A 13,710-nucleotide genomic window follows, 5' to 3' on the forward strand; every position below is an offset into this window, starting at 1 on the left:
GGGATGTGGAGGCGAGCTGCGCCAGCGGCGTGAGACGAGCCCTGCTCGTGCCTTGCGGATTTCATGTCCGTTTCCTGATCTCATATCACCTGAGGGACTTGGTGTCATCACCTATGACCTCGATGAGGCACAGAAGCGGCAGCTGAAAGCTGCTGTATCCTTTGTGAGAATGTCCACCTATCATATCTAAATTAACAAAACATTAAGTTCGTCCCAATGGGGAACATAATTGATGAAATGAAGTCCAAAAGCTTTTATCGTTCATATTCCTTTTATCTAACACCGATAAAGCGCTAGCAAAACACTTCCAGAAAGTCATAACAGAATAATTTTTACGTGCAACCCCTTATGGGGACACCGGAGAAGGCGTCGGGTATTTTTTTAGCCTTTGAAAGTAATTTCTAGGGGTATCATAGCATGGACCGCCTCTCGGCCGAAGAGCCGTATTGAAAATGACAATTAAAGCATAGTACTGGCTTGGCTAGAACGCCACGTGCTACAGTTTAACAAAAAAATCAGAGAAGGGATATAGAGAGTCATGCATCTATCTCTACTGTACGTCAGAGGCGCAACCACGACGCTGTGAAATCTTTGGTGTAAGACACGGTTTGTCTTACACCTATCGATAATATTATCCAACCCCAAAAACAAGGTCGGAACGCAAATTTGACTATGAGCCGTGATTTTCTGATATATACCTTACTAAGACCACGAAAGACAGTCTTGAGCGAGCACTTCAATCTACTAATACTAAAAAATTCTATCTATGTCTTTGTTTTCAATATAATCTTTACTAAACCGGAAAACAGCTGAAGCTGGGAATCCGGCATGAGAGCTACTCAGAGAGTAGAAAGAGCGTTTGTTGCGGTCTCCGGAATGCGTCTCCGGGATAAAGCCATCGATATACAATGGAAAACCCAGTGAACCCAAGCGATCAAGTCGCAAGTTGTACGATCCTCCTGTTTGAAGGTCGATGACAGTGTCTGAGTGCCTACCGTACGGGGCATCACAGCCTCACGAATATGTGGCGACCGATTTAAACACCTGACTGAAGTAGTACGAGAGACATACTCTTCCAGGCATAAACTCTTGTTAGGATTGAATACTACCCTTCAAAATTAATGAGTGAAAACGTTAGACAATGAGGTTAACAAATCAGTACGACTGTTTTGATATTGTAGGAACAGGGACTGAGCTCATTATCATGGACGGTTCAGTCGTTGAAGAATCCCCAAAACAAAAAGTGTGACCTTTTAAACTTTATTGTTTAAATCCGTCAAAAAACATCCAGTTGTCTTTGATATTCGCTCTTTACGATGGATTTATACTTTGAAGTTGTTAAAGTACATGCATCATAAAGAATGTTAACGTTAGCTTTCGAGCGTAGAAGTAAAGGATACAACAACGTAAGTACAGGAGTTCTGTCACTCGTGTTACGGCCAGAGTGAAGTGTTCATGACATGACTGATCAGATTATTGATTTTAAATACGCCAACGAGATTATCAAAAGAAAATTTAATGTCGCAGACGCGTCTTCCTTTGCGAACTCTAAAGCGAGTCGGGTCAGAAATAGTCATCCTACTTCAGATTACGACGTTCTGATAAAAATGTCGGCGATATGCAGCTATGACTTTGATGCGGACGCCCATTTCTAAAAATGAGTGGGCTGTCGAATAGCGCGGTAAGGTGTACCATGTACGGCTTTCTCAGCTTAGTCGATAAAACCAGCAATTACACATGCGAGTAATTTCTGTCCGCTGCACTGCAGTGAAAACTTTGAGCAGGATGCTCCGGAAAGGCTGATGACGACTAAGGCGCTGAAGTATCCACAAGCATTGAATTATGTGGTGACACAGCTCATAGTATATAGTTACAAATTGTATTCGTCCAACTCGGAGAAAATTGCATCCAATCAACCCCTACGAGTTGTGCTTGAGTTTATACAATCTATTAATCTGTTTGCCAATACATGCAACTTATCTCCGGCACTGACAATATATCATTGTTAGGATGCTTTATTGTAAAACATGATCTTCGGGTAGATCCTGCAAGGTCAGTCAATTGGTCGGAGCCACTATTCCACAGACATTTTCAGATGTGGCTTAACCTGACGCTCAAGTATAGCGCCAATAAGTTGTCGGATCGTCCGGTAATTTTCCCAGAATAGTAATTGGTGTTTAGATGCAATAGAATACGCGGTTTTCAAGCAGCAAACCGACGTCTCATGCGCGCCCAAGTTTGGTGCTTTTGGATCCGAACTAAACTTCATTAACGTCTGTAATCGCCATTGCCATATTATATGATTTGCTTCAAGACATTGCCAAACGACATTAAAACTTTATTGTGTTAAGTATCTGAAGCTTTATTTCCTCAAAAACTATCCAGTACATTGTATGATGCTTATGACTTGAAGTATGATCTTGCCGAGCAAGGCGACACCACCCCAGCGCTAAGACATTCATGACATTACGAGTCGTTCGTCGATACAGCCGGAGACATCGTCATTATGTCTCTCAGGGTTATTTACTAGCCTTGTCGCTTGATGTGGTGGCGAAGGGGTCTTTGTGGTGTATACAATGGTGATGCTGCGTGTCGACTATGCTATCCGTTCGGCAAACTTGTAGGGCATAATTTGTAACGGGACAAGTTGTGTATTTTTGCTTTCTCCGTGCACGATTGATACAATTCGCTAAATACGCTACGTGAAAAATTATACTACTCTGACATTTCGCTTTGGTGTTGTAATACATATCCGTACGTACCGAGGCATCGGTATTTGTGAGAACTACGGAACTTTAATTAGGATGAGTTCGTGGTACAAGAGCATGGACGTGCTTTGGAACTTTGTACTGACGAGCCTTCTGCTGACCAACACTGTATGCATCTTGCACGAGAAGCGATTTCTGCGTTCGCGTGCGTTCATGGCTCATGGATTGCTGGTTACCTTTATGTTGTATCTGTGGGTTAGTATCTGTGTTACTTAAAACTGTACTGCGTAGTTGGTTGGCACAAAGTGAACTCGCCGCAGGGTATGACGATCCAGAATCAAATTGTAGTTTCTCTTATCGCTGTGCAGAATTTATGATGAACGTCTGGGGATTTGATCAAGCTAAATGTACCGAAAAAAAGAGACACTAACGCTTTTGCTCATTCTATATTTAATAAAACACCGTTCACCTTTCGATGCAGTTCCACTCATGATTATTAATACTCTGATGATCTTGCTCGAGCTCGTTATGGGCTGAGCTTTCTTGCCGAGTAATGTGTCAGCTAGTAAATACAATAGCAGCTATAATGTTGTTTTGGCGAGAAAAACTCGCTCGATGCCGGTAGTATTGATTCGTTAAATAAAATCTCAAACTCTTGATAGCTATCTCATCTTCCCTATCCCATTGAAAGGTCTTCAAATTTTTCATGTAAAAGACGTGTTGCTAATGCAACGATTTTCGTGATTTGAGCTAGGCTCCCACCGACGGCCTTTTTGCATGTGTCTTATCAGCACATTTTAGAGCTGATAAGTGCATGCAGATAAGCGATTGCCTCTTCCAGCCTTCTCCACGAAAGTAAAGATAAACATGGAGATACTAGGCGCTATCCTGTAAGTTTGGGGGAAGTCACCAGATACTTTTTTTCTTAAAAGATGCGGTCTATCACGGCTTGGTCGTCTTAATGACGACTAGCTGTACCAAGCGCAACGTCGACTTCCGTGCTGCGTGCTTAAAACTAGGTTGCCTGAAGCATCCGCATTTACGAACTCACAGAGATTGGGTCGTCTGCTTCAACCAGGAGCTGAATCCAGAGATCAGAAATATATTCTGTTTTTAGTCATACATAATCCTATTATACATATTGTTAAATATTCGAAATAGCGGGGCCCGTATAAAACTAAGTTTGTTACCAGACGTAAGGCTCACAGTCTGTGAAGGGCAGGTCCTTATTCGATACAAAGCTACAGACAAGCTTTGTTGACAAAAACCTTTGTCGGGGAACGGCTTGACTGTCGCCTCATCGTAAAACAGTCTCGCTAATAAGGATACGATTAGCCATCTTACCCAGATGACCCACACGCAAACATAACCCATTAATCGTCTCACCCGTGCGCACATATGTGCTAACCCACTTATACTTGTTAGATCACCGAAACTTAGCGCTACTTAAGCAGCATGTCTTTTCTTTTCCAAGTCGTCCACGTAAACGAGCATCATTTGCCTCGAGTATTATTCTGTACCTGAGGTTTTCATCGTGAATCACCACTACACGATTAGTGTCAAGCGAGACAGTGCTGTAATACAGCAAGTTTGAGAAAATTAATGCGATGCAGACGTAAACCAAGCGCTTTAATAAATTGGTATCTGAGTTCTCAAAACCCCTCGCTTCTGAAAGGGTTCAGCATCGCAAGAAACGTATGTCCAACCAGTACGCTGTACTTCGCCTTATCAATTGGCAGCGGCGCCATTGTGATGGGCGGCTATTCATAGTTGAGGTGACGCAACATTGCATTTGAGATCGCAGCAGGCCGACGCAGCTTATACTATACCATGAAGTTTTCTCTGCACAGAAAATTATCTTGACATTTTCTGCGAAAAGTGTTGTGACAATGTCAGTGTGCACAATGATGTATGATCTTTATAGATCTCAAACATCTATAAGCAACGCAGGTTCACCTTTACTTGACGAGTGCGTACCAAGTTTTATGAAGATTCTTGTCATAAACAGAGTAGGTTCCAGCAAACCAAAATATTAACGCAATCACGCGATCATGATTATCGGAATATTGTCGGAAAAATGTTTAGCCCAACTGTAAGAGCCGAAGCGTCACAGACGACGTGAATTGCCGATCAAAATTCGGAAGAGACAGAGTCGCTGAGCGCGGATTACAGGCTTCAAAGACACATCTTCTGCCGAACCTTACCACTTGTTAAAGTTATTTTCACGGAATTTTGTAAGGTCGAGCAATATCAACATAGCTAGCACTGTACTTCTGCATATTTTTGGCAAATGCAGATTACAGGTTCTTTTGGGAGTCAACCGACAATAGCTTCCATCTTCGCGTGATCCTCGCAGATAAATAAAGCAACCCAAAAATAGAATACGTCGGCACCAAAGTTCCTTTATCTATGCTGGTGAGTCAGTCATTATGCGCAAGCATTCGCTCGCAAGTGGTGAATGTGACATTATATATCCTCTTCGCGTACATTGCACGACTACGGACGAACATATCGTCAAAAAAGATTTGTGTATAGCCACGATTTGTCCCGAAATGCTGTGATACCCGATAATTCGAGAATTAAATGTCGTTGTTGCAGCAGCCGCATAATCAGCCACTACCTTTGCGTTCCGTCCGGGTATCTCACAATAGTGAAAGTAATATCGCTGTCTCTCATAACCACTTGGTAATACCTATCGTCCAGGGTGAGGGTTTGATCAAATTGCAGCCAATCCTGTAATTTTCAGCACTTCTGTTCTAGGAATCAGTGTTTGCGCAGATACTGTATGTGTATTAGCATAATATACGCATGTACAATTCGCTACTTCCATTACCCTTTCTAACAAAAGAAGTCGCCATCCCAGTTTAGAAATGTGCTATCGTTAATTAAATCCGCTGTGTGCATCGCAAAGGGGAAAGAGTCATAGACGTCACTTAATTCTCTAGGTTAGAGTCATTGCCGTTGAGTATAAAGTGAGCGTTTGGGCACTAAGGCAAGTTTTGATCGCACTAATGATGATCAGCTGAGCTCCTCAACCGGTACCAATGGTACTTCTTGGTAAACCCAATGTCTTGCAACTACTTTACCAAAACCCCGCGGTATATCAAAGGCTGAGAGGGAGAACATGTAACCTCTAGGACTATCCTGGCCACTCCTCTCAGAATTAATAATCACTCTCGCCACTTATCCGTGAAGGTACACTGATTCACATGGTGGGCCCTATTTACGGAAGCGCTGACTCGGCACCCTCGGGGCAAAGATGAGCCATACTCTTTCTTTAGGGCCTGGCCCTCATATTCGCAACTTACAAACGCCCATAGTAATTCATCAGCACTCATACGAAACCTTGCGATGCCCAGTCTTCATCGATCCTGGCACAGGAGCCAACAGCTCACAACTACTTTTATCATCCCGCAGGCCAACACTCTGGGGACCACATCATACAGTCATCCTTTCCCGTCTCAACAGCGGCACACTCTGGAGACCGCGACAATAAATCTATTCGTTTCATCCGGAAAACTTGCCTCAGTGTTGCTTTTGCTTTTAAAGTCTAATCAAGGTATATAGCAATATCAGTGCAGCAAATTCAGATAATTTCATGTCCTAGACAGAAACTACCGCAGCTTTTTATTCACACAAAAAGCTCTTTTGCTTCCTGGCATAGGTGAGAAATGAGTTGTCAAAGCTCCTAGGAGGGAAGTGCGTGGCGATATCGATAAAGAAGATCATGGCTTCTGTCGTTGCGGTCACGAAATACATGATTGATATCGTGTTTTGAGCTCAACCCAAGATTAGACAATGTTTTACACTGTAAAAGCGCTTGAACTTCACTTTGCGGTTGAACATCAACTTAACCTGCACATTAATATACACTGCTACGCTTTCACCGGTCAGTATCCCCGTTGTGAAGCTCACGGACATCCTATTTTAACCTGGCATATCAATGCCCCCACGTACGGAATTGCACGACTGATGAATCTCCGTTAGCGATTCGTCATTCACCCATGCGTTGAAGCTCGCCCCTTTGTACTGTTCAGCCAAGTGCGATGAGGATACACAAAGCGCAGATTTTTTTCTACCACCGCAGATTTTTCATCTTTGAATATCACAGCATATCTAAAGTCCGTCGCCTCTGGCCTGCTCAAACAACTGACAATCCCCGCATCTCGTCTTTTCCTATCGGTTCGAAAGATGAATTTCGCAATAAAAGCGATGCTCCCTACTTTCTCGACAGAGGTATGGTGGTTGTAGGTGGTCTCTGTTCGATCGCACCATTGTAAGACCCTCCATAAAGATGGTGACCGTTACCGCCTCCGGGTAAGGGCCTGACGCTAGTATGGTGATTAAACCTTTGGGCTCTTGAATACAGTTAGCCATTTCTTGCATTTTCTGACGGGAAGACAAGAATTTCGAGTGCTCCCGATACGCCTGGTAGGCGATGCAAACATTCACCGCTATTGTTTCAAATCGTCCCGCGTCAGAAACGCGACATTTGTAGAAATATTGCACGTAAGTGTTCAATCACGAACTCTATCTTCTTGGTTGGAGACCACAAGCGCGACGTGCTTTGGCTGCTTTTCAAAGCATCGCCGACACAATGGTAACCTCAAATTTTCTCATCGAAAAATAGCTTTTTACCCGCCTTTAGAGAAGTGGACGCTCAAACTACAGCGGTTTTATAGTGGGAACGATTTGTTCTTTCTAGTTGCTCCGTTGGGGCGCTCATAAATGTTCCTCTCCAGCATATTTTCAAAGCTGCTTAGCAACTCCAGGCGCGATCATTGGTATTGCCCTTCGGTTGCCTATTCATTCTCTTATATCGTTAGGACCTAAAATCGATTTAAGATTGTTTAATTGGTCATTGTGACGAAGACAAATACTCGAAAAGCTTATTTCGTCCTCTCAGAGAATATAGTTCTATCTCGACCCAGTTGTGGGATTGACTACAAGTGCTACCAAGTGCAACGGGGTTGACGTACACTTTTGCAGAAAAATTTTGACTGTCAGAGCTTGCGTGAACAAACGCGCAGAGGTTGGGTTCATGCGCTTCGACCAGGCGCAGAATCGGGTTCCTTAAAGTGATTAGCACTGTTATTTCGCGTTGCTATCTCAAGAGTATGTTCTTTTTTGCTATTGACCTTAATACTTTTTGCGGTCTTACTAAACTGCATTTATTTTCTGACCACGTCATCATTTTCATAAATACCGATATTCCGGTATGTGTAAATAATCACAATAACATTTAGTGTGATGTGAATTTCGCATAACCGTTGGTTGAATCTGTGATTAGCTTTATGGCATTTTTACCATTGTCGACTAATACAATACTGCACGTGGATCACATCAGAAATCTCGATGGACGTTTACACAATTAAATTGACACTATAATGAAAGATGATATTGCTAATAGGCATTTAATCTATAGTCTCTTTCTTATAAAGCCGAGCTTGAACGGCATATATTTACCTTATGTGACATATGCTTCCAGTTTTCAAAAGTGATTGCTTCATGTGTACGTCTCGCATTGCTCCAACGAGCCGAGAACACCCATAGATAGGCCAAAAAAGTGAAGTCTGCGACGCAATAAACGAGGAGCAAAATAGTCTGGTAAAGGAGTGGATCCCATATCGACTAAGCATTCAGAAGTGTACTTCTTTTTTGCGTTCTTGCTCTTTTTTCGCCCTTGACGAGGTGTCATGTGTGTTGGAAACATGTTAAACATATTATTTGGCTTGACTTTGCGCTTAGGATTGAAACCTTGAGGATACGGATCGATCAAGGACTTGCTGTTCACGTACAAAACGTCTGCCGTCACAGTGCCAGGATCCGATGTTGGCATGTATTGCAGCATTCCGCTGCAAAGTGTTTTGGGATGTTTTTTAATGTCTTCGTTAGGCACCGAATTTACCGCGCTGATACCCCACGGCGAGAAAAAGTATGGAATACGAGCTAATTCGAATGCCAACCAAAATGTCTCTTTATCACCCCATGACAATTTGAAGCGAAAGCGTTCCTTTGTGATGAACCAGAATAGAATGTCCATGACCGCCTTTCCAGCCCTTGCCTTGTCAATCAATACCATAGACGAATCCATTTCGTGAATTGTTAAGCCATTAAATGCGAAAGAGTCAACCATGTGTTGTGAAGGAGCATACCCGTCTGAAACGTTAAACCTGGCGTAGTTAAACTCATGCAAGAGTTTGTGCAAATATATTTCCCCACTGTCATTGCCAGTCAAAAATCGTTTGCCGGGTATAACACGGTCGTAAAAAAACGTGGTACCTGTCCTTACGTATCCATCAAGGCTGCGAACAATGGCAGGATCCCTAAAGATGACATTATCCGCATCCAACAACAGGACATGGCGAACATCTGTGTGATAAATTGCAAGCGGCTTGATCCACCAACTCTGAAACTTCTTCGCCATATTAGCCGTGATGACTTTACGAGCCAAGTAGTCGGAGCACACATCCACCAGTTCCAATCGGTTGTCTAGTCGGAACAAGAGATCTATTGATTTATTGGACAGCTCACGTATTCCACAATAATAGACTTCGATGAGCTCTTGATTGCCAAGACAACGGAGCTCTCGGATTAATGACACACCCAAATTCAGCATCTTGTCGTGGAGACACAATATAATTGCACGTTCGCGACCAACTGTCGTGTCAAAGTTCTTGCCGCGCCTGAAGAAGGATGTTGTTGGATGTGTTGTGTTAAATAGGGTGCTGTCGATTGGTGTAGAGTCCCGCGGGTGATTGCGCAGAGTGGACCTGAGATTGCTAGTGAACCCGACAAACGCATTATTCACGAGGACGAGATTGATGTAGATGACCGCTAAAAGGGATAGCGTTACCAAGACAGGCAGCAACCGAGACTTGAGGAAGGAGCTAAAAGGCATGAAAGTGTGCTTTGGTATCAGCATTCGTGTGCCTTTGACCTTCAAAGCCTGATTACTGAGTGATTCCCGAAAATTTTAAATTGCGACGCGACCAGTCATAAAAGGGGCTCATATAAATCTGTGTCGTTCTCAAACAATAGACGATGCTATACCGAGTCTGAGGACTAGAATCTAGACACCACAAGTACGACAAATCTGATCAGAGCTGCTGTCTTTTAAATTTACACTCCGTAAATTTGGACGATCAAACCATTATAAAATACCAGATGAATTTTGCGAAATTTTGAGTAGATCGCTAATCACAAACATTTTGAAAAATTGACGCAAACAAGCACACTTGGTATTGGTTTAGGATAACACATACCTTTAGCGATATACTTGTCGGGGCCGTTAGATTTGCTTGGTATAGTCATGTAAGCATGCACAGCACACACCTTAATTTCTGTAACTTGAAAGTAAGAAAAGACAGCTTCATCAGTGAAGCTCGCAATTTAGTTAACTAAGTATCTCAGAAGCTGTGGCAGATGGTGCGATTACCACGATTGCGTCAGTCCGGATATCAAACTGGACATTCAAAACGGCTTCATAGGGGGCTATTTTATTAATAAAAGTAAGAGCGCAGAGACGGTGGCAATGCGGTCCTGCCATTAGCTAGTTATCGACAAATAAGATGTTACTTGTATTGTACTCGGCAGCCAATAGAAATTTTGTTGCTTTTTTCGAATGCAAATATTTGTTTGTGTCCCATTGTAAACATTCGGATTTCAAATCGGAATGTTTACATTACTATAGTATCCTACCTCTTGATAAGTTTATAAGCGAATAAACTAATACCTGCTGAAATCGAATTCGTTTCTCGACCTTAACGAAATTTCGTCACCAGCACGGCAGAAATCGGCCATGATTATTGCTAGTGTCTCTTTCAGATTTGGTGATATGATGAACTCGTTAAGCCATTATTAGCATTGAATACCCGACATTCCCATTTAGTGAGAATACCTGTGAATTTGATTTACGGCAGACTGAGGTCAACAACGAAGTAGTATAACTCTTAGAGCATTGAATAGATTCAATCCGACACTACAATATATAGAAAATCGAGATTGATGTCAAACAGGCGAAGTACTTTCACGACAATAGTCTGAACACTGTACGTTATGCTCGCAAAGGTCACTTCGGCAACGCACAAAGCTTAATATTTTCTAACATTTGTAATTTGCTAATAAAGAGGCGCTTGATGTAGAAATGCAACTTGCAACCCACAATTTACCGTGAATATACAAGAACTGCGGTCTGTACTAAGGTTCCTTCTTCGAAATGTTATGGCAGAAGGCATGTTTGCGCCATGTCTACCACCAGGAGATTCAATGAAGACATGAGGTACAGAGATTACATGTGTGACTCAAATATACTGCATTACCTGAATCTATCATTATCGCTCTCGCTACACTTAGAATCTTCCCACCCACCACCTGTCTCCTCATTTCCGATTCACACATTTGTGACGAATCATCTTTGACATGCCGACAAGAGAACACTGGGAGACAGCTTCGTCATTCTGACTCTTTTTAGCCACAACAGCGAAAGTGCGCATCAAATCCATTTGTTTCTTTCCATGTGCTCGCCGGCAAGCTACTAGTAAAGCGTTCCAAGAATACAACTATGCATGACAAACCAGATATCATGTCAAATGTCCGAATCATTACATATACAGGATCAAAGCGCGAGTAACACGATGATAAACACAGCAAAATAAAGTTCCGTGAGAGCGCTGGTTCATTCAGCTCTACTGCGAACGCGGCATATCAAGTGCTTCCAAACAGAGGGAGAAGTGATGATGGAATGTTAAACGCTTTTTAGCCCTACACATTGTCCCCCACGAAAATAAAATTGCTTGCCAGCATATTAAACCACAGTGAGTTGCTTGCTGTGCCGATGTGAAGCCTCCGCAAACGTTTGGGCCCGGGTGATCTGTGATAACCATGCACAAAAAAGTCCGCATAATAGCTCGTTGACCCAGTGTGAAAGATCCAAATCGATGCCCAAAGCTACATTGGATCGACTCCGTTCTCTGACGTCATGTTGCCAAGGAGAAGCTGTTCATTAGAGGTGATTAATTGGTCGTGACCTCTCAACATCCTAATGGACCACTTCTCATGCACGATCTTTTGTGGCCTCCCCATCCCGCTCAAAACAAAGTAGACTTGAAAAGCTTGTGATTGCGACTATTTTGCATTATGACTGAAAGATCGTCCGACTCAATACGAAAGTTCTTTGTGGAAAAGTACGGATGACTTCTGTCGCACCCGAGCGATTCAAGTGCAGCGCTTTGGAGTAGTGTCAGTGTTGCCACTCTTGCTCTTGCAGACAGACAAGCCCCCCTTGCTGTAATAATTACAGATATATAATTCATCTTATTAGTCCCAACTTTAACGCTGTCGTGAGTTTTTGGTGGTACGTCATGCGATCCCCCGTAAGAAATGGTCTCGAGCTTCGTAACTCGCAATGACGAGGCATAGCGTCGAATACGCCATAAGAATGGTCTGATGTGACTTAACTATCGGGCACAATAATCTACAGGAAAATAATGTACGCATAGTAAAGCATTATTATTGCTGAATATAGGTATATAGCACAAACGGTTTAAAGCTCGTGATTTTTTGCCAAAATTGGCATCGCGACAGGTAACGGATTATGACGTTGTGTTTTGTCACTCGATTAGACTGAATCAGCTTGTTTTGGCTTTCTCGACCTTCACCTTGATGCGGATAACAATGTATCAGTTAGATCTGTAGCTAGTAAATACTCAAACAGCTATATTCTATTCTCTTCAATAAATGCGACCTTGTTCATTTCACAGTAAATCTGCTGGATTGTAGTAGATAGCAGCTGCTGTCGCATAATTAGCATCAACTGTTACTAGCTACCTAAGCTGCTCTGCTGGTATAGTATATGTTTTAATTTAATTTGAGCTATTAAGTTTTATTCATTGAATATTACAGCTACATCTATTGCATGGTGTGCAATCCTGTCCCACGGACCTCTTCTTTCCGGAGTTCAATCATCGAGATGATTACCGATACTTTGGTACTTTTGAATACTCACAATGACACAGAAGCGCAACGTAAATCTCGTGTGATTGACATGGTATTAACTGAAATTGTATCTAGCTAGCACAGTCGAACAGAAGTGTAAGGCGTATGTACACAATAAATGAATGAATTCATACATTAATTTTGATTCGGATAATAATTTTTCTGTTATGATTGAACTAAGTAGTACATCTGCCGTCACAAGCATTAAATAAGCAATCAAATCTACTCGGTGCAACTGCTGTCAGCGAGTTTACCTTCTTCTGACAAGCTAATCTCGTCAATGATAGTCTAAGTGACCAAACAAATAGGCGTTTTTCGAGCGTGTAGTGACCGCAGAAAGTGCACATCAAGTCTTGCAACTCTTATCCCAAGCAGACATAGAGAAAAGAAGCTACGTAGCTTTAGTATATGGTAGTTTGAATCAATACGCTGCAACGTTCCTTTGGGAGGTTGAACAGGGCCTGTTTTAGCGACACGAATCCGATCGCCATAGGTTGTCGTCATTGGATAGCTGCTATCCACTTTAGTAAAAGGTACGTGCAACAATTGTGTGGTATGCGTCTCCCCGATCAATCAGTGGATATGCCGATTGCGTTTATGGCATGATCATATATGCCAATGTAGCCTCGAGTATTCTATTCTCTTCAGTTTCTGATACTGCAGATAAAATAGATTTGTCAGCTAGAAATGTCAGATAATTTAACGCGCACTATTTGCTAACATTCAGTCAGGAGCAATATTTTTACGGCAGAGTCCTACTGCTGTCAACAAAAAAGAGATGTACCAAAGAATGATGCCGTTTAAATCAATATCGTATCATACCTCACTTTGATGTAACTTCAGCTGTGTGGTATGCGCCGATTTGAATACAAATATTCGTTGTCAAATTGTTAATTAGCATATCATGAAGCAGAAAATATTTGTAAAACATAATTAAAGAGCACATATCATGTAACGGGGTTACATGAGAGTGACCCGTCACTCTCCCAAGGGAGCTGTGGTGTGG

General features: G+C 42.3%; 4 protein-coding genes across 4 annotated transcripts; all 4 read right to left on the reverse strand.

Annotated features, from left to right (window-relative positions):
* Window positions 1-764: 764 nt before the first annotated feature.
* PHALS_01400 (uncharacterized protein) lies at window positions 765-1,007 on the reverse strand (the record flags this gene model as incomplete). The annotated part of the gene is made up of 2 exons (XM_024715778.1): window positions 765-835; window positions 908-1,007. The coding sequence occupies 2 exons, from the start codon at window positions 1,005-1,007 to the stop codon at window positions 765-767; spliced, it is 171 nt and encodes a 56-aa protein (XP_024581443.1).
* A 1,008-nt stretch (window positions 1,008-2,015) lies between these two features.
* On the reverse strand, window positions 2,016-2,269 carry PHALS_01401 (uncharacterized protein; the record flags this gene model as incomplete). The annotated part of the gene is made up of 2 exons (XM_024715781.1): window positions 2,016-2,045; window positions 2,108-2,269. The coding sequence occupies 2 exons, from the start codon at window positions 2,267-2,269 to the stop codon at window positions 2,016-2,018; spliced, it is 192 nt and encodes a 63-aa protein (XP_024581444.1).
* A 5,945-nt stretch (window positions 2,270-8,214) lies between these two features.
* PHALS_01402 (hypothetical protein F442_01969) lies at window positions 8,215-9,327 on the reverse strand (the record flags this gene model as incomplete). Its single annotated transcript, XM_024715782.1, has 1 exon — window positions 8,215-9,327. The coding sequence occupies one exon, from the start codon at window positions 9,325-9,327 to the stop codon at window positions 8,215-8,217; it is 1,113 nt and encodes a 370-aa protein (XP_024581445.1).
* Window positions 9,328-12,926: 3,599 nt separating this feature from the next.
* On the reverse strand, window positions 12,927-13,208 carry PHALS_01403 (uncharacterized protein; the record flags this gene model as incomplete). The annotated part of the gene is made up of 2 exons (XM_024715783.1): window positions 12,927-12,992; window positions 13,050-13,208. 2 exons carry the CDS (start codon window positions 13,206-13,208, stop codon window positions 12,927-12,929), a joined length of 225 nt encoding a protein of 74 aa, XP_024581446.1.
* Between the last annotated feature and the right edge of the window lie 502 nt (window positions 13,209-13,710).

The sequence above is a fragment of the Plasmopara halstedii genome, assembly GCF_900000015.1.
Source record: "Plasmopara halstedii genome assembly, contig: Scaffold_1548, whole genome shotgun sequence".
Classification (NCBI taxonomy): Eukaryota; Oomycota; class Peronosporomycetes; order Peronosporales; family Peronosporaceae; genus Plasmopara; species Plasmopara halstedii.